The 27,113-nt window shown below is 38.7% G+C and overlaps 1 protein-coding gene across 2 annotated transcripts in view; it reads left to right on the top strand.

Annotated features, from left to right (window-relative positions):
- plppr4a (phospholipid phosphatase related 4a) overlaps positions 1 to 27,113 on the top strand; it is a 73,913-nt gene that overhangs the window by 19,465 nt on the left and 27,335 nt on the right. For both annotated transcript variants that reach the window (XM_048602278.1, XM_020517449.2), the window contains exons 2-4: positions 4,021 to 4,206; positions 18,662 to 18,791; positions 21,292 to 21,487. In XM_048602278.1, coding sequence (XP_048458235.1) covers positions 4,021 to 4,206; positions 18,662 to 18,791; positions 21,292 to 21,487 — 512 coding nt within the window. The remainder of the gene's footprint in view (positions 1 to 4,020; positions 4,207 to 18,661; positions 18,792 to 21,291; positions 21,488 to 27,113) is intronic.

Raw genomic sequence — 27,113 nt, 5'->3', positions numbered from 1 at the left:
AATCACTTGATTATTGAACATTGAGACTGAATGATTACAAGCTGACTAATTGACTCTGAAATTAATTATTGATCAAATAACAGATTGTTATGTTTGGGATATTGTAACAACTTTTCTTGCCTATGTGTTCTGTGAGCTTTGAAATGAATAGAGGTCTGATTGGTGCACTCTTGTTACTGGCAAGCTAAGAGGAAACATTGTTTTTTTTAATGGGAGATTGATATTCTCTGCCCATAAAGAAAAGAGATCGATAACTATTACAACCTTTCCTTTTAAAGGATTTGCTATTGCTTATACCTCAAGCATTGTTAACATGAATTCATTGTGGGAGAAGTAAAAATGACCAGGTTAGAATGAGCTTATCTGCTCAGTTGAAATTAGTTCAATAGTGAAGCATTTATACAGTCAGAAAATCAAAATTCTTAAGTTTATACATTTAATTAAATGATTACATGTCTGGAAAAGACTCAAAATGACCAAAACATTACCTAATTATTATTTTTTAAACCTATCTAAACAAGCAGTTGCAGTGTCTGGACTGGTGACTGGCATTAATATGAATCTAGACCCACCAAATGTGACTGAGTCTTAACCACCCACTAAACTGGCTGAAGAAATCTCATAAACCACTACAACAAAGGGCTACGCCAACTCCAAGAAAATGACTCATACTACTTCCTCAAGGGGAATTATGGATTGGCAATAAATTGTAGCTCTGATATTTAAGGATGACATCAGGGTGGTGGCCAGGGATGATATAAGTTCTATGGAGTATAAGGTTGAATCTATTTGGGTGGAAATTTGAAATTCTAAAATGAAAAAGTCACTGATAGGAGCAGTCTGTAGATCACCAAATAATAACATCACTTTGGGGCGAGCATTAAACAAAGAAATAACTAATGCCCGTAAAAATGGTACAGCAGTTATCATGGGGGATTTTAATCTGCATATCGAGTGGCCGAACTAGGTTGGTCAGGAGGCCTTGAGGAGGAGTTCATTGGATGTATCCACGATAGCTTTCTTGAACAGTATGTAATGGAACCAATGAGGGAGGAAGCTACCTACATCTGGTCCTGTGTAATGAGACAGGGATAATTAATGATCTCATAGTTAGGGATCCTCTTGGAACGAGCGATCACAGTATGGTTGAATTCAAAATGCAGATGGAAAATGAAAAGATAAAATCCAATACCAGCATCTTGTGCTTAAACAAAGGAGACTACAATAAGATGAGGGAGGAGATAGTAAGAACTGCCGATGCTAGAGTCACAGATAACACAGTGTGGTCCCGACCCGAAACATCAACTTTCCTGCTCCTCTGATGCTGCCTGGTCTGCGTTCCTCCAGCTCCATACTGTGTTATCTAAGATGGGGAGGAGTTGGCTCAAGTAGTCTAGAAGCAAAGACTAGTAGGACAGTTGAGAACCTGTGGAAGACTTTCAAAGTAATTTTTCAAAGTGCTCAGCAAAAGTATATACCAGTGAAAACGAAGGGCTGTAGGAAAAGGAGTAATTAGCCATGGAAATCTAAGGAAATAACGGGAGGCTATCATATTGAAAGATAAGGCATGCAAAGTGGCAAAGACCAGTGGGAAATTAGAAGATTGGGAAAACTTTAGAAGTCAACAGAAAGCAAAAAAAAAGCTGTAAAGAAAAGTAAGATAGATGATGAGAGTAAACTAGCTCAGGATACAAAGACAGATAGCAAATGTTTCTACAAACATATAAAATGAAAAAAGAATGGATAAGGTAAACATTGGTCCTTTAGAGGATGAGAAGGGGGATTCAATAATGGGAAATAAGGAAACAGCCAAGGCTTTGAACAGATATTTCGTGTCAGTCTTCACAGTGGAGGACACAAATAATATGCCAGTAATTGATGACAAAGAGACTAAGGTAGGTGAGAACCTAGAAACAATCACTATCACAAAAGAAGTAGCATTGGGCAAGATGATGGAGCTAAAGATAGACAAGTCTCCTGGTCCTGATGGAACGCATCCTGTGGTACTAAAACAAATGGCGGGAAAAATAACAAATGCGCTTATGGTTGATTTTCCAAAATTCGCTGGACTCTGGGGCAGTTCCAGCAGATTAAAAAACAGCAAATGGTATGCCACAGTTAAAAAAAGGAAGTAGACAAAAGATGGGGAATTATAGGCTGGATAGCTTAACTTCTGTATTGGGGGAAATGCTTCATCAATTAAGAAATAGCAAGACATCCAGATAGACATTGTGCCATTGGGTAGACAGAGCATGGGTTCATGAAGGGTAGGTCATATTGAACTAATATACTAGAATTCTATGAAGACATCACGAGTGCAGTGGACAATGGGGACACAGTAGATGCGGTGTATCAAGAAGGAGCTGCACAGAAGGCTGCTGCATAAGATAAAGGTGCACAGTGTTACAGGCAATGTATCAGTATGGATAGATAATTGGTTAGCTAACAGGAAGCAAAGAGCAGGGATAAATGATTGTTTTCTGTTTGGCAATCAGTGACTAGTGGTGTGCCTCAAGGGTCAGTGCTGGGACTACAATTGTTTACAATTTACAAAGATGATTTGGAGTTGAGGACCACATGTAGTGTGTCAAAGTATGCAGGTGACACTAAGCTGACTGATAGAGCAAAGTGTGCAGAGGACTCTGAAAGTTTGCAGAGGGATATAGATAATTTAAGTGAGTGGGAAAAGTTCTGGCAGGTGGAGTACAATGTTGACAAATGTGAAGTCATCCATTTTTGTAGGAATAACAGTAAAAAGGACTATAGGACTATTATTTGAATGGTAAAACTTTGTAGCATGCTGCTGTGCAGAGGGTCCTGGGTGTCCTTGTGCATGAATCGCAGAAGGTTGGTTTGCAGGTACAACAGATAATTAAGAAGGCAAATGGAATTTTGTCCTTCATTGCGAGAGGGATTGAATTTGAAAGCAGGGAGATTATGTTGCAACTGTAGAGCATGCTGGTGAGGCCACACTCAGAGTACTGCATGCAGTACTTTGGTTTCCTTACTTGAGAAAGGATGTACTGGCACTAGAAGGGGGTGCAGATGAGATTCACTAGGTTGATTCCAGAATTGAGAGGGTTGTCTTATGAGGAGAGACTGAGTAGACTGGTATTATATTCCCTGGAATTTAGAAAAATGAGAGGGCAGTCTTATAGAAACATATACAATTATGAAGAGAATAGATAAGATAGAAGCCGGGAGGTTGTTTCCACTGGCAGGTGAAACTAGAACAAGAGGGCATAGCCTCAAAATTAGGGAGACCAGATTTAGGACTGAATTGAGGAGGAACTTCTTCACCCAAAGGGTCGTGAATCTTTGGAATTCCCTGCCCAATGAAGTAGTTGAGGCCTCCTCATTGAATGTTTTTAAAGATAAGATGGATAATTTTTGAATAGTAAAGGAATTAAGGGTTATAAGGAGAGGCTGGGTAAGTGGAGCTGAGGCTATGAAAAGATCAGCCATGATCTTATTGAATGGCAGAGTGGGCTCGAAGGGCCAGATGGCCTACTCCTGCTCCTGGTTCTTATGTTCTTAAATGTTAGCCTTACCAGTGACATTCACCGTCTTGTGAATGAATATAAATTTATTCCAAATGTTTCTCACATAGTCATATAATTACACTCACTTGATTATATTTTAATACAACTTATTTCACATGTATTATGTAATCAATACCATACTCCCATTCTCACTACTACTCCTCAGTATACTGTAGTTTATTTACTGTATCACATATAAGTTCTTCAAATAGTCTTTAAACTGGCATGTTGTTAGAAGTATGAAAATGTAAAAATTTTAGTATAATATGATATATATTCTTCTTTATTTCTGATACTTTCTATGAGAGTAGGAATCAAGTAAACCTTTAAAAATTGTGTGTTACATGGATTGTGTGAATAATTTAGCTTGCATCATTTAATCAGCTTCAGATTACTTTCTGGAATCATTATTGTTTTAGTTGCTAGTACCACTAAGTTGGGATGCAACTCATATCCTTTTCTCATTTTCCCTTCTCAGCTACCTATTCTGGCCTCCTCAATTGTCAGTCTTTACTTCCTGGAGCTCACGGATGTCTTCAAACCCGTTCGCTCAGGCTTTAACTGCCATGACAGGACACTCAGCATGCCGTATATTGAACCAACTCAGGAAATCATCCCCTTCCTCATGTTGCTTAGCTTGGCATTTGCTGGACCTGCAGCCATGGTGTGTATTTTGTTTAAATGCTTTAATATTATGAGATTCGCCTATTTAATTTAATGATATTTAATTATGTGATTGATTTTAAAACCCTCTTCTCTTTGCCCTCATATTTAAGCGTGCAACAAATCAGTAAACATCTTTTACACCATGTGTAATCTCTTATTATTCTGCAAGCTTGACTTAGAATTCCAATGCACATGACACTAAGATGTGGCTCATGAACATTTTGAGGTTTAGTTCTTAGTTAAAATAATATTAAATAGCTGGTAACAGAATGATATTTATCCATGTATTTTTAGATTCTTTTTTCAGCATTCTGCCACAGTCTTATGCACCTGAGAGAGATAAAACAAAGTCATTGGGTTCTAGGACTTGCAAGACACTTAGCTTTCACAACATCACTGTCTAATTGTCACTATCCTTACCAAGAAAAGCCAAATTTCTGCTTTACTCATTAATTCTTTGTTCTGTATTGCATAAAGTAGATCACAAGAGATGGAATTTAATGGTGATAATAGGGGTCATAGCAGGGGACCAATCCCATGACTGGAAAACCAGACACAAAATCAGAAATTGCTGAAAAAGCTCAGCAGGTCTGGCATGATCTGTGGAGAGAAAGCAGAGTTAATTTTTTGGGTCCAGTGACCCTTCTTTCAAACATTGGAAAATCAATGTCACCCCAAATAGCCACTGTTGGGAGACTCAGTGGAATTTAAGTTCTAAACAGATACTTACCTGTCTGCTGTTGGACTTAAATTCTGGAGCAGAACAAATGTTCTGAGAGCTGCAAACCTCAGAGGCCAATGGATCAATCATCAGTGTCTCAGTATCAGCAGCAGTACTGGGAGTGGTGGCCATTGCCAATTATTCAATGTGCTCTGCACCATGGATTGTCAGTGGAGTGTTAGAAAACAGGTGAGTGGGGCAAATTCTCCGAAGAAAGAATTGATGCAATGGGATTCAGTTTGAAAGGCAGAGGGATTTCTCACTTAGGACATTTCCCTTCCTACCTCTGGACACCTCCATCAAGGACAGAGAGTATGAGATTTTGTGGTGAGCCTGTGGAGTTCTTTGCCTCAGAAAACAGTTCAGACTAAAACATTGAATGGTTTTTAAAGAAGGAATTAGATAGATTTCTTTAGGCTACATAGATCAGATGATACGGGGATATAGGAGGAACAGCTTACTAAATTGGATGATTAGCCATGATATTGAATGGCAGAGCAGGTTCAAAGGGCTGCTTGGCCTCTGTCTGCTCTTATTTACTATGTTTCCCTGAATACCTACCCACCCATCTCACCCAAATCAGAACTCAGTCTCCCCACCAAGGTATGCCTGGCAGATTGCCAATGTAATGTGATCTACAACTGTTGCTGGCTGAATTCAGTGGTGGTGGGATGAAGCCCTTCTAAGGTCATTAATTGGCCTGTGGTGGGAAGGTTGTTCACATTTCTGCTCTGAATTTAGCCAGAGGGAAATGAAGAAACAGTGGAATCATTACCTTCTATCATTGAAGAGTGCACAAAATATTTTTGAGACTAACTGAAGTACACTTGTACACAAAGTGTTATCACCCTAAAAATATCTAATGGATTTCAACCCCATATACAGAAGGGATGAAACATTGTATCCAGGTAGTTACTACCTTTTATTACCATATCTCAGATTTTAACAATTGACACAGTGTTCATTGTAAGTATAAATGCTCCATTATTTCCCCATTTCTGAAAATTTTTGTAATTATGCAGCTTTGAACTAGAGATTCCACATTCATTTGCAGGGCATTCATTACCTCAGTGCTTTTAGGTTTTTCTGGCACCCAGTTAGTTCAGAATTTCTTTATTCATAGATTTAAAAATGCTTTCTTTCCTTTACATCCTCCCTCTCTGCATTCCTCTTACAACTGCCAACTCATGGTTACCTTTCTGGTATCTTTGTCCTTGCTTACACCCCACTTTTTCAAATTCTTCATCTCTCTTTGATTCCCACTTCTAGTGCACTCTCTTCCATCCAAATTCCTTGAATCTTCCTTCTTTTCCTCTACCTTTTTGCAGCTTACTGATATCCCCATTGCCCTAACAGCCTGCTCCTTTCCCCAATTCCCTTGCACAGTCTTCACCTCCCCCACCAGGGAGAATAGTCAAGGACACAGTCTGTGATGAACGCCCTGACCCTCAGCAATGGCACAACCCCAGATGCTGGCAAAAGCCATTGGTCAACCTCGTGACTGAATTTGCCCAATGCCCCCTCCCCCAATGTATTTTGAGCCTTGCTCAAATGGCCACCATCACTGCAACTTCCCAACATGCCTTGGGTGAGTGGCGATTGTGTAATGGCATTAGATTGGGCACACAACTTAGTTACTGCATTATTTCCTCCATGGTGAACTGATTTGTTACATTTCCTTACTTGAGCCTAGTTGTGTGGTGTGACTGGAACATTTGTCAATCCAAGCATGTTTTTATGAGTATGTTGTATGTTTGTATTGTGGATTTCAGTCATCGAATGCCCATAATTCTGAAGGTCACAGGCAGTTTCATCAATGCAAAATGACCATTGTAACCTAATTTTGACTAGCTTTTGGTTCAATTTAAAATAAACTTGGCCCTTGTGGAGATACCTTCTCTGTTTAGTAATTGAATCTGATATTACATTACCTGTTGATGAATTTCTTGAAGCTCCTGCTGCAATTAGTCTGGCTCAGAAGACAGTCAGTTTATACTGGTTGAGAAAGTTAACTTGTTTAGATGGGGAATGGAATGCTTTCATGTCACAATCTAATATCACCCTCAAACACTCCTACATCATTGTGTTGCTTTTCAATTCGAGAATCATGTCTACACAAGATCATGAGTTTCAGACATGGGTCTTCCTGTGATAGAATTCTTGGCCCACATATTTTTGAGTACCTGAGTCAGGACATCTCGTGAGACTGGTTCCAGCATGCAAGATGTGCTTCCTTCTCTCTTCTCAGTCACCACTCCTCTCCCATTAAAATGCTTGGGATTTAAAACATGATACAGTTGAATGGACAATTGTAGCCAATCTAAACGTTGGTTAGCAAGTTTCTCCCATTCATCAAGACCACTGTTATATTACATCCAGGCGAACTGCCTCCCTCTCTTCAACCTCTGTTAAATGCTTAAGTTCTTTTTGAACACGAGGCTGCAACTTCCTCTAATTAATCTGTACATAATCTTTCTTAGAGCCAGTTACAAGACTTTTCTGACTAGAAGAAAGAGCAAGTTTCTTATCTGTTAACCCCAGCAAAAATAGTAAAAACGGGACATCAAGAATACGCCCTTAGTGCAGTCACTTATTATGTGTATACATACAAAGTTAAAAAGGGGATAATGTCCAAGATAAAAGAAGATAGTTTAGAGAGCTTTGATTGTCTTTGAAGCATAAAGTCTAAACCTGAGGCTGAGGTGGATTCATTTATTTCTTGAGTGCAGTCAGCAGAAGCAAACCTTGTATTTGTTTTAAAGTTCTCAACACCCTGATAAGTCTGCTCTGTTGCTTCCCTAGAGACTGGGCTAGATTTTGCTTGAGAGAGAGAGAGACTTCTTGGAAACAAGAACAGAACTTGCTGGAAAACTTAGCAGGTCTGGCAGTATCTGTGGAGAGACATCAGAGTTAACATTTTGGTTGCAGTGACTCTTTTTCAGAACTTCGTAGTCTGTACTCAGTTCTGCATCTTTAGTATCTTTTGATCTATAAGAAAGGTCCTTGAGATATGTGGCCAGCAGGTCTGGCAGCATTCGTGTTAAGAAAGTTAACATTTTGAGTTCCAGTTAACTCTGCTTTCTCCCCACACAAGCTGCCAGACCTGCTGAGCTTCTCCAGTGATTTCTGCTTTTGTTTCAGATCTCCAGCATTCATCTCTGTTCTTTGTTTTGTTTGAGGTATTTGCTGGTTGTAAACTCTCCATGCTGAACTTTACATTTCTTTCAATGTATCATCTACAATATGTGAAGATTATCATAATAATTTCAATCAAATGAGAGCTAAGGGACCTTTCCATGCCTCCCAGAGGAGCCTTGCTGAGTAGTTTCACAGCTCTTGGGTCAAATCCGTGTCAGTTTCATGAATGTTAGCCAACCTGGATGAATTAGCTGATCCCTATGGCCATTTACCACTTAGTGTTTTGATTTAAAGCCATTTCAATCCATGAAATTCTCACGTCATAAATTGGTTGATGGAATTCAAAGATCAACAGTCCATATGTTTTATCATTGGGACAACTATTACAAGTCAAGGAGAGCATCAGAATATCTTTGAAATGTTTTCTTTGTCCACCCTGGAACATGAGCCATTTCAGAGTTGAGAGAGCAGGATTGAGTGACAATAAGAGTTTTAAGTTAACTGGACACAATGCACAGTCCATCAATGTTGACTGTGCAGGAGTTTTATGAATGCTAATATATCTGGCTTCAAGAATGACACTTGCATTGCCCTCCCATTGAAATTGGAGGACGTGGCAGGAGCATTGCTGACATAATTTCCTTCAGGCTCTAATGTGTTGTTGATTTACAGTCTAGGTCTCACTGCAGGAGCCCGGTGACAACAATTAATCTGTGCACTTGGACTTTTGTTTACTTGTAGATGTCTTTGTTTTCAAACATTCATTTCCATAGTTTGTAGAAGGTTGAACCAGTGCAGCTGACCCTGTGTTGGATTATGTCCTCAATGGTGGCCTTTTGAGAGAGGTGGCTATCAAGCTATGAGAAGGGCTCAACATATTTCAGAGATTTGCTGACAATATATGTGTCAGGTAGAATATCTGGCCGACCAGATGTGGATTGATATTAGCTTTGTTCTGGCAACATTCAAGGACATGTTGAGCTCTTCTATGCAGAATTGAAGAGATTGAAAGAAGCCAGCAATTCTGGTGCAGAATAGACAACAACCAGCACTTCTCTGCAAACTATAGGTCATACATGTCTTTCATAGTCAGTTTAGTTTTGACACAGAAGCAACTGAAATGCAAACAGGGTTTTCACCCAGGCAGTACTTATTATTGACACCAGAGGGCACTTTATCTTTGAGGTAAGTAGACACTTTTGAGTAGATTCTAAATAGTACGGGAGTGATGACATAAACTTGCTTGACCGAGTCCAGATTCAGAATGTACCTGATTCAGGTCTCCAAGTGAAGATGATTATGGTCATACAGTGTTGAAGTAAGTGCAGGATTGTGACAAAGTTTCCTGGAGCTCCAGATCTTTGGAGCACAATCAATAAATCCTAATAATTTACTGAGCCTGAACTTATGGCTGTGGAGATCCTCACATTGTTCTCAATAATCTTCTGGCAACAATGTTCCTTTGAAAGATTTTTAGCTGTGCCATGTCTCTGGAGGGATGTCATCAGCTATAGGAAGTAAGCAATGGAGGACAATGCATTTCGCTGCTATAGATAAAAGGAAAATACCACAATAGTTACCCAAGCATGATTTGTCTCCCTCTCAAACATAATTACAATATCTTATATCAGATATAGCCCAGCTACATGCAAGATAAAGCTCAATTTAAACACTGTCCTTACACTTTGGCCCTCAATCCTAATTGCAAAAGAACATCTTACATTGACATAGTGTGATAATTTTCCATTTTACAAATCAGGCACTAGATTTTCTAGTGATAGAAACAATTAGCGTCAAAGTATGCAGTTTTACCCAAGACAATTATGAACTGGATTAAGAACAAGTAAAACCAATTTCACATAAACCTAATTGCCACCAGGCAAACATATTTGAACCCTAGTTGTAGAAGTCAAAGACAACATTTAGTTGTCCACACAGCCCATGTTCTTCCCAAAAATGTACGTTGAATAATATAGTTATGTCCTCAAAATTCCTCCAGAGTAATATCTCATTTACAGCATGCTGGGGAAGGGTCCATATTTAGCTCCTACATGTCCAACAATGTCAAGGATCAGGAGCTCGGGATAAGAACTCTTCATGCTGAGCGTTTGCCCTTCCCAAGCATATGAGAATCAGTGTCCTGGTGCTTCATACAGTGTCCTGTGAGTGTTATGTCAATTTCACTTTTAAATCCAGCACCCTAAATCCTTTCAGCCATTGTGGAGTGGTGGGGAGGTGTGGTGGAGGATGGATGCTAGACTGTTCAGTATTCAGATTATTCCAGATCTCTATCAGATTTGGAAAATTGCAACAACCTGAGTAAATTGGGAAAGACAATCAAAAGGAGCATCTTCAAAGAAAGAAATTAATCTATCACTGGTCTCAAAACAATCAATTCATAAAACATCTGCATTTGTACACTGTGATTTAACATAAGCAGAATAACAGAGATGCTATTATTAATGTCAAATTGTGAAAAGTGAAGCCAAAATTCTCCACAGGCACTAAATCGGATTCACAACTGAGCACTTCAAAGTATTTAATTCTTTGGAAGCTGGAGTTGTTTATGCAGCTGTTGACAAAATCATACTGTATTGTGGAGAGATTAAATCTACAGCCTGAAGGTGTAACATTAAAGTCTTCAACGCAATCACAGCAGATACATTTACTACATTAGGCACTTAGAGTTAGTTTGATACAGTTGCTTACTGACTACACATGAAAATGAACAATAGCCATTTAAATATACCTCAATGCTGTACTTATTAAACATGCTAATTTATTTTCAAATGAAAAGTTGGGGTTGGGATTTAGTTTGCAATTGATGAAAGATTAATAAAAATATATTTTATACCAACTGGTCATCGTATGTCAGAATTTTATGTCTTTTTCAAGTTTAAAGGATGTGAGCATTACCAATAAGGCCAACATTTACTGGCTATCTCTAATTGCCATTAAGAAGATGGTGGTGAACATTTTCTTGAAGCCAGACGAAAGGCTTTCTAAGCCATTACAGTGGGCAGTTAAGAGTCAACCACATTGCTGTGTGTCTGACTTAGATGTGACTCATACTCCATAAGGATGGATGATTTCCTTCTCTAAAGGGCATTAATTGAATCATGTGGATTTTTGCACAAGATTTGTGGTCACCATAAATGATACTAGTTTTTATTCCTAGATTTTAATTAATTAATTCAACTTAAATTCTTATGCTGCCATTTTGGAATTTGAACTAGTGTCTGTAGACCACGAGTCCAATAAAAGCAACCAATGTGCTACCATGCATCTAATGAAACCTGTCACGGTTAAAGTTTAAATAATTTTGATAATTATTTATGTAGTTAATAGAGGTGTTTAGATAGCATGATACAAATTGATACTTTCTATTGAAATTTTTGAGTTTGCTCGTCATTTGTCAGAATTACTGATGATATTAGAAACATTTAAAATTATTTAGCTACGATACTGCAGCAAAACTTGGAACGATCCCTTCAAACAGTTGCATATTTGGGTGTCAGCTAGAGATTGCACAGGTCACACCACAGGAAGGGATGTAAAAATACTAAATAAAATTAATGTCTATCGAGCTAGCAATTGAAGGAACTTTGCACAGAAGGAACAGAGGCAAAATTCATAATCAATCAAAAGGCAGTCAATTTCATTGTGCCTTATTATAGAGCGATCATTTTCTTTTAAACATGAGAATCGTTGAAATATTTGCTCTTTAGATGTGTTTTTGCTTATTCCTCCTTACAGTATTATTGGCAGTAAAGTCATTGTAGAGGCAGCGCTTGTATGTATATAGACTATAACTGTTTCTAATAAAACAATCTGATTTCTTTTAGTGTCTGCATCATGTCCGAGTTCATAAATAATCATAAGCATCCCTTAAATCTGACTTGCACCTAGTTTTAAGAAATACTGGAGAAATTCAGTGTTGGTTGTTGGTTACTTAAGGAACTCTGGTTCAGAGTTGATGATCTGGATTCTGAGTTTGACTGCTGTGACCATATCAGAGAGGGGAGAGTTACTTGGACATTGTGTTTCAGGAAGCAGTCACACCCCTTAGATTAAGTACCTCAAATTGGGTCAGTGGTAAGGGACAGGAGGGTGTGACTATGAGTGAGTCAGGTAGAAAGGGATCTAGGAGGTAGCACTGAAAGAGCCTCAGCCCTTGAGCTTGTCTCACAGGTTTGACATTCTTGCTCTCTGTGTGGATGAGTGGGGGCTGTAGGAAGGATGAACCCAGCTGATCATAGGATTATGGTACATGGAGCCAGAATGAGAGAGAAGAAAAGAGAAATGTAGTTGTAATTGGGGATGGTATAGTCAGGGAAATAGACACTGTTCTCTGTTTTCCTGCCTAGTGTCCAGGTTCAGGGTATCTCATCTAGGCTGCAGAGGATCTTGGAGTGGGAGGTAAAAAATCCAGTTGTCCATGTAGGTACCAACAATATAGATAGAAAGAGGGAAGACACTGGAACAGCAATGGCAGAAGTTTCCGGGATAATTCAAGAGGCACAACAGACATTCATCCCAAGGAAGTAGAAACATACCAAGGGAAGGATGAGACAACCATGGCTGATAAAGAAAGTCAGGGACAGCATAAAATCAAAAGAAACAGCAAAAATGTGGTGACGATTAATGAGAAACTAAAGGATTGGGAAGCCTTTGAAAACCAGCAGAAGACAACTAAATAGCAATAAGGGGCAGAAGAAGATGAAATATGAAAGTAAGCTAGCCACTACTATAAAAGAAGATTGCAAGAGTTTTTAAAGACATATAAACAATGAGACAGTGGCAAGAGTGGACATTAAACTGCTGGAAAATGAAGCTGGAGAAGTAGTAATGGGAACAAAGAAATGGCAGACGAACTGAATAGGTACTTTGCATCAGTGTTCATGGTGGAAGACACCAGTAGCATACCATAACTTCAAGAGAGTCGGGGCAGACATGAGTCATCACTAAGGAGAAGATGCTGGGAAAAGATAAAAGGTCCAAAGGCAGAAAAATCATCCAGATCAGATGGACTACACCCCAGGGTCTGAAGGAGACAGCTGAGGAGATTATGGAGGCATTGATGATGATCTTTCAGGAATCACTGGAGTCAGGGAGGGTCCAAAGGATTGGAAAATAGAGGAGGCAGAAGACAGGAGACTATAGACCAGTTAGCTTGAACTTGGTTATTGGTAAGATTTTAGAGTCTATTATTAAGGATGAAATTGCAAAGTACTTGGAAGTTCATGGTAAAAATAAAGAAGTACTGAGTCTGCACAGCTTTGTTAAGGGGAGGTCATGTCTGACAAATCTGTTAGAATTCTTTGAGGTAGTAATGAGCAAGTTCGACAAAGAAGAGCCAGTGGATGTGATCTAATTGGATTTCCACGAGGCCTTTGACAATGTGCCACACAGGAGGCTGCAAAATAAGATAAGAGCTCATGGTGTTAGGGACATGGTACAGGCACGGATAGATGATTATTTGACTGGCAGAAGGCAGAGAGTGGGGATAAAGGATGGCAGCTAGTGACTAGTGGATCTGCGCAGGTCTCAGTGTTGGGACCATGACTATTCATTATTCATATACATTAATAATGTATATGAAGGAACTGAGAGCATTGTTGCTAAGTTTGCAGATGACATAAAGATAGGTGGAGGGACAGGTAGTTTGAGGAGGGTGGGAGGCTTCAAAAGAACTTAGACATGCAAAGAAAGTTGGAAAACATGTGGCAGCTGTGACAGGGAGGCGATGGCTTAGTAGTATTATCACTAGACTATTATGGAGGAATCTCAGCTGATGTTCTGGGGACATGGGTTCAAATCCTGCTATGGTAGGATTAAAAAATATCTGGAATTAAGAATCTACTGATGATCATGAAACCGTTGTAATTGTTGGAAAAACCCACCTGAATCACTAATGTCCTTCAGGGAAGGAAATCTGCCATCCTCACCTGCTCTGGCCTACATGTGACTCCCAACCTACACAATGTGTTTGACTCTCAATTGTCTTCTGAAATGGGCAGTTGTGCCCATTTCTACAAAGTCTCTTCACAGGCAATAAATATTGGCCAACCAGTGATGCCCACATCCCACACGTAAGTGAAAAAGAAGGAATGCAATATGAGAAAGTGTTAGGTTTTGCACTTTGGTAGGAAGAATAGAGACATAAACTATTTTCTGAATGGGCAAGGCTTCAGAAATCTGAAGTACAAAGGGACCCAGGATTTTCTTAAAGTTAATTTGTTGGTTTACTTTGCTGTTAGGAAGGCAAATTTAATGTTAGCATTCATTGCAAAAGGCTAGAATCTAATTTCTGAGAGAAGAATTCCTCCTCATTTATGTTCAATTCAACAAACCCTCAAGCTGACATTATGCCCTCTGATGCTAAATTTTCCCATAAGGGGCAACAACATCTCCACACTTGCCTTGACAAGCCAACTTGGAATATTATATGTTTCTATAACGCCACCTCTGATTTTTCCAAACTCCAGTATGTATTGGTCCAAACTCAACTTTTTTCCAAATAAGAAAATCCTTTCTTGCCCAGGATCAACCTGGTGAAGCTTCTCTGGTCTGCCTCCGATGCCAGTATATCTTTCCTTGACTAAAGGGACCAAAATTGTTCACAGTATTCTAGGTGTGGTCTCACTATTGTCTTGTTCAGTTTTAGCAAGACTTTCCTATTCTTATTTGTTCATTCCCTTTGAAATAAAGGCCAACATGTCATTTCCCTTCCCTGTTACCCACTGGTATTGAATGCCAGATTTTTGTCATTAATCCATGAAGACTCCAAAATCTCTCTGTGCTATAGCTTTCTGCAGTTTTTCTACATTTAAACAATACTCAGCTCATCTATTCTTTCTGTGCAAGTACATTACCTCACAAATTTTCTACATTATATTCCATTTGCTAAATTTTTGCTCATTGTCGTAACCTATCTGTATCATTCTGTAGACTCGTTGTGTTATCCTCATTACATGCCTTCCCACTTATTTTTATGTCATTTGCAAACTTGCCAATATTACAGTCACTTTACTTAACCGAGTCTTTAATATCTATATATTGTAAATAATTTTTGCCTCAGCACTGATCATTGTGGCACTCCAGGTGCCAACCTGAAAATGCCTCCTTTATCCTAACTCTCTGTCTTCTATTAATTAGGAACTCTTCAATTCATGCTAACGTAGTACCCTCAACACCGTGGACTCTGTCTTTTTAAGTAGTCTTATGTGTGGTACCTTCTCAAACGCTTTTGGGAAACCTAAATATATTACATATACTCTTTATCTATCCTGCTTGGTCTTCCTCAAATAATTCTAATAAATTTGTCAGCCATGATTTTCCCTTCATGAATCTGTGCTGATTCTGCTTGATTATATTCTGAGTTTCTAATGCTCTGCCATTATATCCTTAATGATAGATTCAAACATTTTCCCATTGACAATATGAAGTGAACTAGCCTATAGTTATCATTTCTTTTTGTCTTCCTCCCAATCAAAAATGTTGCATTGGCTGTTTTCTAATGTCCTGTGACATTTCCAGAATCTAAAGATTCTTGGAAAATTCTTACCAGTATATCCATTATCTCTGTAGCTATTTCCTTGTCTATCCTAGGATGCAGCCTATCAAGTCCAGGTAACTTCTCAGCCTTCAGCCCCATGAGTTTGCCTGGCACTTTTCTCCAGTGATAGTTATTGTATTTATTTCCTTCCTTCCTTTTGCCTCTTGTTCTTTGTTTTTGGAATGTTATTAATGCCCTCTACCATGAAGACTGATGCAAAGTATTTATTCAAGTCCTTTGCTATTTCCTAGTCCCCAATTATTATTTCCCCAGTCTTATTCTCAAAGTGGCCTACGCTCACCTTGGCCTCAATCTTCCTTTTTATTTATTTAAAGAAGCTCTTACTGTTTGTTTTTATATTACTTGCTAGTTTACCCTGAGAGTTTACTTTTACCCACTCTTATTTCTTGATCATCTTTTGTTGGTTTTGAAAGTTTTAAAGCTTTCTCAATTCTTTATTTTGCCAATAATCTTTTTACACTGTATGCTTTCTTCCTTCAATTTGAAATTGTACTGAACTTCCCTGGTTAGCCTTGCATTCCACCTGTGGATGGCCTTCCTGCCCTGTTATCAATTTATCCAGCCACCACCTGTATTAACTAGGCAAGTAGGGGACCACCATGTCAGGAATTGTGAGGTATTACTGTAGGCTTTCGTGGGACAGCCTTCCTTCAAAATTACTCATTGCCTGATCATGTAGCCTAGCATTGGGAGCTTAATTCAGTGGGCCTACCTTACAAATGATGATTCGGGACACCTGTCAGTTCTCCAGCGGTGCAAGGACCCTGTGGCCTCATTTAATTCCAACCCATCAGATGAGATATGCACCAGTTCTTAACCATTTATAATTGACTTAGAGTTGAACTATAGACTGATCTTTTTCCTGAGGATGCCACAGGAGATAACATGCATTTTGTAAGTTGTGATATGAATATCAGCACTATATCAAAGCTGTAGATTTACACTTCACAGCTACAATATTTCCTAATGTAAAGTACAAATAATAGCTTTCAGATTATTTCAATTTGAAGTTTAAAAGAATTCATTTTACTTGAGTGAAGTGACATAAATCGCCATTGTCCTGGTTCGTATTTAAATTACACGGTGGGTAGATTTATACTTTGCAAATCATAGTACATTATGGAAAGGTCATCAGTCATTCTTTGCATTAAGGACGCTCAAGCATTTTGATTGTTTCTCAGTTTTTTAAGTCTCCTTGTTCTATGTGTTATATCTATATACTATGAATTTAACTTTTTTTGTTTTGCACAACACTGTTTCAAATTTACTGTTTCTTAAACCACTCAGTGATGGACCATCTTTCAACTTTGGTAACAAACAACTTCAAACACTTCCAAGATCTGAGCAGCATAGATCTCACTGTAATCTCTCTGATCCTTCCCCAAGAGTGTACCTTCTGCCCAGTTTGGAAAAAATTACTGGCTTGCATGCCAATTTAAACTTGTCCATTTGAACATATTCAACAGCATTATGTCCTTGCTGATTAAGATTGCCAAGTGTGCTGCTGGGTAATGAACGATGTTTGATGCTTCGGAGCTGCCAGAATGAGGATGTTTTCCTTTACATTTGTATGGATTGGATTGAAATCCAGGATCCACAGAATAGCAACTTTATCTTAGGGTCATATCTAGGGAGGAATCTTGTTCATTCACCTCAGCAAGTTTAGCCATGAAGATATTTAATCAGCTGGTGAGGTAATATGTGAAGACCTTGTCACCTTCCTGTCTCCATCCTGATTAAGTCCATGCTACCCATTAAGTAAGCAGTTAATGCTCTTGAGTAGGCAATGAATGTTCACATAAGGTCCCTCATTGTTCCACCATGGGGGGAGGGCAGGGGTCCTTGCTTTCTTGGAAGAAAGACTAGCATAAAATTGGATGCAGTTAGGTGAAACGTGGTGGGGTGTCCTAAGTGAATGAGTCAAAAGGATGGTGGTGATGGGTGGGGCCTTGTGGTAAGTGACTGAGGAAAGTGTTTCATGCAGTAATAAGCATGGTTGAGCATTAGATGGTAGGATTTGGGTGCAACATCAGAGATAGAGTGAATGTGAGATAGCAGAAAGATAGTGGTGGCACTCACCCTGGCATTGCTGTGTGTTCCTCCAAATGGTTGAGATTACACTGACCTGCGTGACAACCTAGGGTAGCAGGGTAACCTCTGTAGTGATCCTGGAGGAAGAGGAAAGCACCACTCCAACATGCCATGACCTCCAGGTCTCTGACTGTAAAGTAGCATGCCAACTTCCCCTCCTCTGCCATGTCTGGAACAAATCTCATGATCCGTGCTGGGCAGCTTCAGTCTGCCAGCACTTGACCTGGTGCACAGCAGCCTTTTAAAGATGGCAGCAGTGCCAGTGATGAATACTTCCGATTTGGTGAGTGGTTGGATTGGGCAAGCATTGGATACCAGAAGCCCTGTGGAGCTTGGTAGCTAGTTAATGATATGAGTTTGGGGCAATTGCATGAGAAAATGCCTGAGGCCTCACACAGAGAAACCTTCCACAAAACTCAACGAATGTGATGCTTAACAAAAAACGGGAAGATTCAGCCCACCATCTCTGAATCGACCAGTGAAGTTTTACAATAAGTTGCTAATTAATGCAGCTAAAGAAGATCCCAAGGAGGATAGGTTTTGGGTAAGGTCGAAAAAAACTCAAAAGAATCTTACCCTTAACCGATTTCCTATGATCATTGATTGTATGCGAGCATCAGGGAAGGATGGATTGAAGCATTTCCTGATTTTAACTCATCTGCCAATATTGACAATCCTGACTCATACATGATTAATGGCTATTTAGTGATGTTTCGTAGAATTCCTAATATCTGTGGAATTGGAGCCAATTTCTTCAGGTGAGAAGAGGTGAAAATGTTGATGAGTAATTTTAGTTTCATTTGTAATTGAAAGATGACAACACATTGTTTTGAACACTCATATGAATATTCCTAATGAAATTACAATGCATTTTCAGTTCTGGTATGCTATCCTTATGCATAACCATCTTTTTTGTCATTTCAGATTATGATAGGCGAAGGCATTCTTTACTGCTGTCTGACTAAAAGAAGAAATGGAATAGGATCGGAGGCCAACATCAACGCTGGTGGCTGTAACTTCAACTCATTCCTCAGACGAGCTGTCAGATTTATTGGTGGGTTCAAATACTGTTTATGACATTTGGGTCGTTATATCACTAAATAGAGAAATATTAGAAATTCATAAGATCATAGTCACTTGTGAATTTCCTTTAAAATTTTTGCTGAGATGACAATGCTTTTAGACTTTGAAATCATTACCAACTTATGGAGGTGTCCCATGTTGTTCACCGTGCGAGCTGTACATGTTTGGCTTTGGTTGACTATTAAATGAAACAAGTTTTCAAACCAAGATATAGGAACATGATTTGGTGCCAATGAGGAATGAAGCTTATGAATCTGCACTTCAATGAAAAGCTTTTAAAATGGGTTTTGATTCACATTTACATTTCAAAGGCTGTAGCCATTATGGGGTGAAGTTTCCCTTGGAGCAGTTTCCAGTGACTATCTGGAAGAATGTACCTGCTGTCTGTCCTAGAGACCTGGTCTGTTCTGTGGACTGCACCTTATTTAGACTGGGCCAGAAGACTGTGGATCGAATCCAAGTAACTTGGGAATAATCCACTATCTGAAGGAAGGTAGGGCCTTAGGTTAGGTGGCCCCAGTTGACTGAAGGTTGTAGATGGGAAGCCAAACCAGCAGCTGGCCTTGTGGAACTGGTCAGTGCATCCCTGTTCATCCCTATGCCACTGAAATAAAGAGGAATTAACCTTTTGCATGTTCTTCAGTCGAACTGCCATTTGATACTGGTTTGATTGCACAAGGCCCACACTGTGCAAATGACAGGCCAAAACTGGTATTGGGCTCTACAGATATCTCTTCTTGATCCATGTTCTTTTTTTAAATTGTGAACAATTGTACTCAAAAGATGTTCCACTTGAAAAGAACGGTATTAACTGTGCAAGTTGGCATTGCTGCCATTGCATTCCAATGAACTATATGGAAATTTTCACAAATTACAAGACAATTAGTACATGAATTTTCCATTTAAATCTTGGGTATTCACAAAAGATCTTGGTGTTTTAAAAATTACAGCAGGAAATCCATCATTAGCCAACAAGTGAAATCAATACATTATAAATTGCAAAATGAATCAATTTTAAAATGGCTATTTATTACACATTAGTAATGATGTTATAAATGTACAGGCTTCTGTGTCTCACCTGTGAGCTACTTCCCAAACTGTTTGGTGAAAGTTTTGGGAATTCTAAATGAGGGTTTAAAAGCATTGTTTCATCAACAATAGCAGCAAGATTTGACAGCTAATGAGATATAGAAAATATTTAATTCTATTATTCATTAGCATTTGATGTTTGGAAATATTGCCTTTCAAATTAAGATCCAGAGTTTTGAACTCCATGTGGATGTTAGAAAGGCTTTTCTCTAAAGTACAAGTTTACCCACATTTAGAAATTCTACTGAATGTAACAGCAAAATTTTACGTTTTTTAAGTCTGTTTAAATTTACATTCCTATTACAAAAGCAAAGAAATGTGTAACCATACATGGTTCATATGTGACATCATGATGATTTACAGCCATTACAGTATTTACAAATGCTACCTAAATATCACAAGTAAATTTTTTGCAATTTCTTTCAGTTTACTGTGTTCAATTATAAACATCACCCAAGCCTCATAGGTGCATTATGACATTTCAAATTGAAAAGTGAACAAATATCATAACATGACTATATACAATCAGCAATGCACTAATTACAAGTTTTGTACTAACACCAACAGAATTGACTTTATTTGTTCAATCTTGTTAGAACAAATCCAATTTAATTTTGCTTCTTGCATTTAGGAAACAAAGTCTTTATAATACATTTGTAGTGTGGAAATTAAGTCTCCTTCCTCTTTTAGTGTGTAAATGGAAAACCTGTTTGATTGTATCAAACTGCTTAGCTTACAGATTCATGCTTCTGTCCCTTAGGACTAGAAATTCATCTTGGACAGTGGTGTAAGATGGACAGTATTAGATCGGCTGACCATTTCACACAGCTCCTCATATTGACTTTCACTGCATTCAAAGGAATTAAGTATCAAGGGCTGCTTGGAAGAGGCAGCTGATTTGATATCCTGCGTTTTGCACCACCGCCCAAGGTGAATTTCTACCCCTCGACTTTGTTTGAACCAGTGTTAAAAGAAAATGTTAGCTGCATGCCATTTAAAATATATAGATCAAAATGAATTTTTGACGGTTGAGTTTATACATAACACTGCAACACTGCAATTTCAATTGTTACCATCAATAAGAATCATATGGAACAGTTTGCTGGCAGCGTTAGTATTCTGTGAAAATATATTGATGGAAACTGTATGTTCTACTTAACACAGTTCATCAACATGTCCAAAACCCTCAAATTCTCTCTGGTATACTGATTGGGTTAATTATGTTCCTTTAATGGTACTTATATTCTCTAGCAGCTTTGATATTTTTGGCATTAATTTGTGACTATTTGGGATTAACAGACTTGTACCAGATGATTTTGAACTAGCAGCTGGAGATAAATTTTGTCATGCTAATTATTTTTGATTTCTCTTGAGTGTTTTAGGAGTTCATGTGTTTGGCCTTTGTGCCACCGCTCTCATCACTGACATTATTCAGCTGTCAACAGGGTACCATGCCCCATATTTTCTTACAGTGTGTAAGCCCAATTATACGTCGTTAAATACCTCCTGTGAAGAAAATCCATATGTTGTGGAGGATATCTGCACAGGATCCGATCCTGGTCTCATTAACGCTGGCAGGTTAGACTTTATCTTTCACTTTATGTATATAACAAAGAGCAGCTTGTTTATTCTTTGCTCAGTTTGGGAGCCTATTTGATTAATGCATTAATTCATTGCAACATTTTAGATAATGGCAGACAAGAACAGGGTATTTTTTCAATTTGTGCTTAGCAAAGACTGAAAGCAAGGATGGATTAATTGCAGACTTCACCATAAAAAAACTGACTTCGACCTTCATCTCAGAACAATGTTTTTCATGTAACGTCCTTCCCTTCCAACAGAACTTGATTATTTAAATTCAAATCAGGATCAATTCTGTACTGTGAGTGCACATGGTCACCATTAGATAGGAGCATTGTTTCAAATTGCTTTCAAACAAGTAGGATGAATGGGCTTTGAGAAAAGCTATAAACTCTAGTAATCCTGATTTGTTTTCATTCATCTCCTCATCTCATTTTGCGAGAACAAATCAATTTCATTTCAGATTCTGCTTGCAAATTCTAACTGTCTGTTTTGCTGAAAACCATTGCACTGACTTTATTATTAGGTTGCAGTATTAGAAAGGAGTATGTATGGATTTATTGAGATGTATCCTAAGTTACTCACATGACATAAATATCTGGTATTCTGAGGGCATCCCATGTCATTGCAGCTAAAAGAAAACTAAAATTAAAGTTGATTCGAATAGGGCTTGAATTTTGTCCATGTACAGGTGATAAATTTATATACAGTTTTCCAAAGGTTTGCACCAAATTTCCTTTTAACACTTGCAATATCAACCAGAACCAAAGAAACATTGACAATTTTGTTGTCCCTCAGGTTGCTAGAAATCTTTCTGCAAATGTTTCACATGTAGTTAAATAATAATTATCAAAATTGAAAATAGACACTGACATATTACTGGTCTGTTGTTATTAAATCTGAACCCTAGGAGTTTAATAATACGAACAATTACACGCAACTACTTGAAGTAAATTATTATATATTACAGCAACATTCTTTCATTTATAAATCTTAATCTGTGATTGTTACAATGCAGTTAGTGTTCTTAATGTGTAATCAAATATAAATTGTATTATATCTGCCAATTATGAACGGGATTAAATTATAACTGCATTACCTTTCTGAAGGCACTTGTTGAACAAGTTTTGCTTCTGTGCATCTCTGCTCACTATGTTCAGGAAGCTTTGGCTGTCAGAATTCTTCCTCAGAATCCAAAACAAGGCATCTGCTTTCCTATAAATCACTGTGGGCAGCTTGTGCTGAGCAAGTCAATGAGCAGTATTTGGTCTGCCAGTTGGTGAAGGCCAATTCTACTGCTCAATGCTGGTATCTCTTATACAATTTCTATCATTTTCACTGATAGATGTATCTGCATATATTCTGACTTCATCTTTGAATGTGAAAGGGGAGGATAATGATGTCAGGATGAAATCCATTTCCGCAATTGAATCCCTACAGTGCAGATAGAGATCATTTGGACCAACCCTCCAAAAAACATCCTACCTAGATCCAGCTGCGTAACCCTACATTTACCATGGCTGCACATCCCTGGACACCACAGCACAATTTAGCGTGGCCAATCCACCTAACCTGCACCTGGGAGGAAACTGGAGCAGCTGGCAGAAACCCATGCGGACAAGGGAGAATGTACAAACTTCACACAGACAGTTGCCTGAGGCTTGAATCAAACCTGGGTCCCTGGCAGTGTGAGGCAGCAGTGCTAACCACTGAGCCACCGTGCCACCTGTAAATGGTGTTAAAAACTGTGGTGTAAAACAATTGACAAATTTTTTTGATGCATCAGCTGGTGTCATTTTACACTGAGTAGACATAAATACCAGAGGCAATTGATGCAATTGATGTGAGTGAGTTCATCCAATAAGTTCCTCATTCTATCTCCAGTCACTAGTAATTTTAACTGATATGCCATATCTCCATGTTTCCAGTCTAGAATGAGAAAAATCAAAAATCTGGCCTACTTCCAGCTATCTGAAGGCTGGAATCTCTCAACTGACCCAACATAATGTTGCCCAAAGACATACTGGTATCAATTGAGGAAACAATGCAGGAAGTGGTCCATACCTCTGGCTTGGCATTGTTCTCCAATAACATTTGCCTGCCAAGAGGCAGATCCTAAAATCCCCGAAATTGGAGAGAATTTTCCAACCAAATTTCCATGATGCTGGTCTTCCATGGTTTAAATTTGTGACAGTAATTTACCAGGATGTTGCCAGGAATGGAGGGAAGGTCTTACGAGGAAACGTTGAGAGAGCTAGGGCTTTTCTCTGTAGAATGACAAAGGATGAGAGGTGACTTGATAAAGGTGTACAAAATGATTAGAGGTATAGATAGAGTGGACAGCCAGAGACTTTTTCCTCGGGTAAAGGTAGCTATTACAAGGGGGCATAGTTTTAAAATGAGTGGAGGTAGGTGTAGGGGAGACGTCAGAGGTAGGTTCTTTACTCAGAGAGTGGTGGGAGCGTGGAATGCATTGCCGGAGAGGGTAGTGGAGTCGGCCTCATTAGGGGCATTTAAGCGGCTATTAGATAGGCATATGGATGATAGTATAAGGTAGGGTTGGAGGTTAGATAGACCTTAGGATTAGGGTAAAAGGTCAGCACAACATCATGGGCCGAACGGCCTGTGCTGTACTGTTCTGTGTTCTAGTAATCGAGCTAGTAATTTATTTTAATCCCACAATAAAGAAAATATTACCTAACCAAGCTAAATCTAATCAGAAAAAAAAACTGAACTGAAATCTATTTTAATTTATGTCATACAAACCAAAAACCTAGAATATACTTTGTACACTTTTTGACTCTAGTCTTTCTTTAATTGCAAGTAAAATAACGGACACCATGCTGTGTGTATGGCTAAGAAATAGCAAAATACGAGAGAATCTGGAAATCTGGAGCAAAAACACAAAATCCTGGAAATACAGTAAATCAGTGAGGATTTGTGGAGAAAACAAACATATTAATGTTTCAGGCATGGACTCTTCAGCACAGAGATGACTGTTAGTGTTTCTTCCTGTTCGGTCTCTGATTTATAGAATTGGATTAATGTTTCTTCAAATTTCTAATCCTCCCTTCCTTAATGTGGTCCTTCTTTGAATCTCTCCTTCCCTATCTAACCATCTCTATCTCTTGGGAGGAAAAAATACTTTAGATGAATGGATCCACTTCCAAAATATCAACTGCTTACAGGTACTACATAATCTGCAGGGTGTTTTCAGCATTGTCTACTTTGTTTTCCATTTTATGAATTTATCTGTTTTGTTTTGTTGTGTTGTTTTTTTAACTAGTAACCACAACCAGTAAAATACCCATGTAGCCAATTGAATATTTACACACAATGCCTATACCCATCTAATTATTATATTTCTGGTCAATTTTATACTTCTTGAATAGAACGTCACTTCAAAGCCAAATTTCGAAAGCCCAAGAGATGTTTGAATTTTATTACACTCTTCAGAACATCCTGCTTACCCATTTCAGAAAGCAAAGAATGGTAAGCTATTCTCTTTGTAATGCCAGCATCATAAAAAAAGGGCACAATTTTCCACTCTCTGTGGGTGGTAGGAAAGATAGCCAAACAACTGAGTGGTTTGGCCCCATACAGATTCTTATCTTTCTGTCATCTCAGCAATGAGGTTTTGGGTGAGAATGTCCACGTTGACCTTCTCATTACTTTGTCTTTAATCAACCTGCTCAAATACGCTATAACACACTTACAGGGTAGATGGGACTTGGACCAGTATCAACTGGCCATGAGGTAGGGACATCTTCTTAATCCACACTAATTAAGGTCCTTAACTGGTCAAATAAAACCATTTCAGGACCATAGTTAGTCCTGTAACTGCCATCAATTCAACTTACCTGCCTTCTTGGAAGGTTATTTGCCTAACAGGGAAAACAGGGCAACCTGATTTCTGGATTAGAGTGTTGGTATTGAATCTATGGCTATTAGGTGCAGGCGAACTGGCACTAAAAGCCACGGCCTGTCCTTGTGTCCAATCCCCTGAGGTTCCTCTCCTCTCCCGATGACCACCACTCCACAATTCCCTACAAATGTGTGCATACACACACACACACACACACACACACACACACACACAAAAAAAACTCTTCCCGCCCCGCCACCTTCTGCCCCACTTAACAAAACCTGCTCACTAGTGTAGCTGGTCATGGCTGTGTGTCCAGGGATTGCATAGCTTCTGATTGGCCACAAAGGGTGGTAATTTTGTGGCTAGTTCCTGATTCAATGAGATATTAATTACACAGCCCTTAAGTAACTATGTGGTGATTGTTCCAGTAAGCTTTCTTGTTGGCTGGGAGGTGGCAGCTTTGTTACCCTTCAAGTTGCTTGCCCCAACACTTAGAGCAATGAATCTTGACAATTAACAATTACCAAAAAGAACAATAATCATAATACCAGCCTTTGAGGAATACCACTTACCCTCTAGTATGAAGGATTGCTCACCATTACCCTCTGCTTTCCACCCCATATTCAATTCTGTGTCCAGACTGATCCTGCCATTTCAATCCCATGTGTTATTATTTTGCCAAAGTCTGTTATACAGTGTTACATAAAATGCCATTCGACAGTCCAATTCACAGAATCAACTATCTGTACACAAGCCTCTCAACCTTCATCAAAGCGCACAGTCAAATTAGCCAAACATGATTTGCTTTTAATGCATGTTGATTGTTAACCTAAAATTTTCCAATTGCCAATTAATTTTGTCTTAAATTATTGTCTCTACATATTTCCCCACTGCACCTATAAGCCTGCCAGGCCTGTCATTGTCAGATTTATCCCTTTCTTCCTCTTTGATAAAAGGCATCACATTTGCAGTACTCCTCCTTTCTGGCACTATATTGGAAGTGTGGCAAAATCCTTCACAATTTCCATCCTTGTAACCTTCTACAAACTAACATATTACTTAGCTGGATGAAGAAAAATAGGTGGGATAGCAAATGATGAGGATGACTCAGAGTCTGCAAAAGGTCATTGACATGTTATGCAAGTGGCAAAAACTTGGCAGATGGAATATAACGTGGAAAATCTGAGTTATGTGCTTTGGCAGGAAAAATGGAGAAAGTCTGTAGAAGGCTTCAGCACAGGGGAATTTAGGAATCCTTGTGGATAAATCACAAAAAGCTAGCATACAAGTTCAACAGGTAATTTGAGCAGGCAAATTGAATGGTGGCCTGTATTTCAAAGGGAACAGAGTATAAAAATAGCGAGGTTTTGCTAAAACTATACAAGGCAGTAGCCAGACCACAGCTGGAATATTGTGAACATTTTGTTCCACTTATCTAAGGAAAGATATACTGGCATTAGAAGCAATCCAGAGAAGTTTTATTGGGCTGATCCTGGGTATGGAGGGACTATCTCATAAGGTGAAGTTGAGTAGGTTGGGACTGTATTTACTAGAGTTCAGAAGAATGAAAGCCAATCTCATTGAAATATATAAGATTCTTAGGTGAGTTGACAGGGTAGATGTGGTAAAGTTATTTATCTTGTGAGACAGTCTGGGACCAGAGAGCATAATCCCAGAATAAAGAGTTGCCCATTTAAGACAGAAATGAGGAGGAATTTCTTCTTTCAGAGGGCACTGAATCTGTGGAATTCTTTG

Source organism: Rhincodon typus, chromosome 10 (genome assembly GCF_021869965.1).
Source record: "Rhincodon typus isolate 14 chromosome 10, sRhiTyp1.1, whole genome shotgun sequence".
NCBI classification, from domain to species: domain Eukaryota; kingdom Metazoa; phylum Chordata; class Chondrichthyes; order Orectolobiformes; family Rhincodontidae; genus Rhincodon; species Rhincodon typus.
Note: the sequence above shows the minus strand (reverse complement) of the source record. Positions and strands in the feature narration are given on the sequence as shown.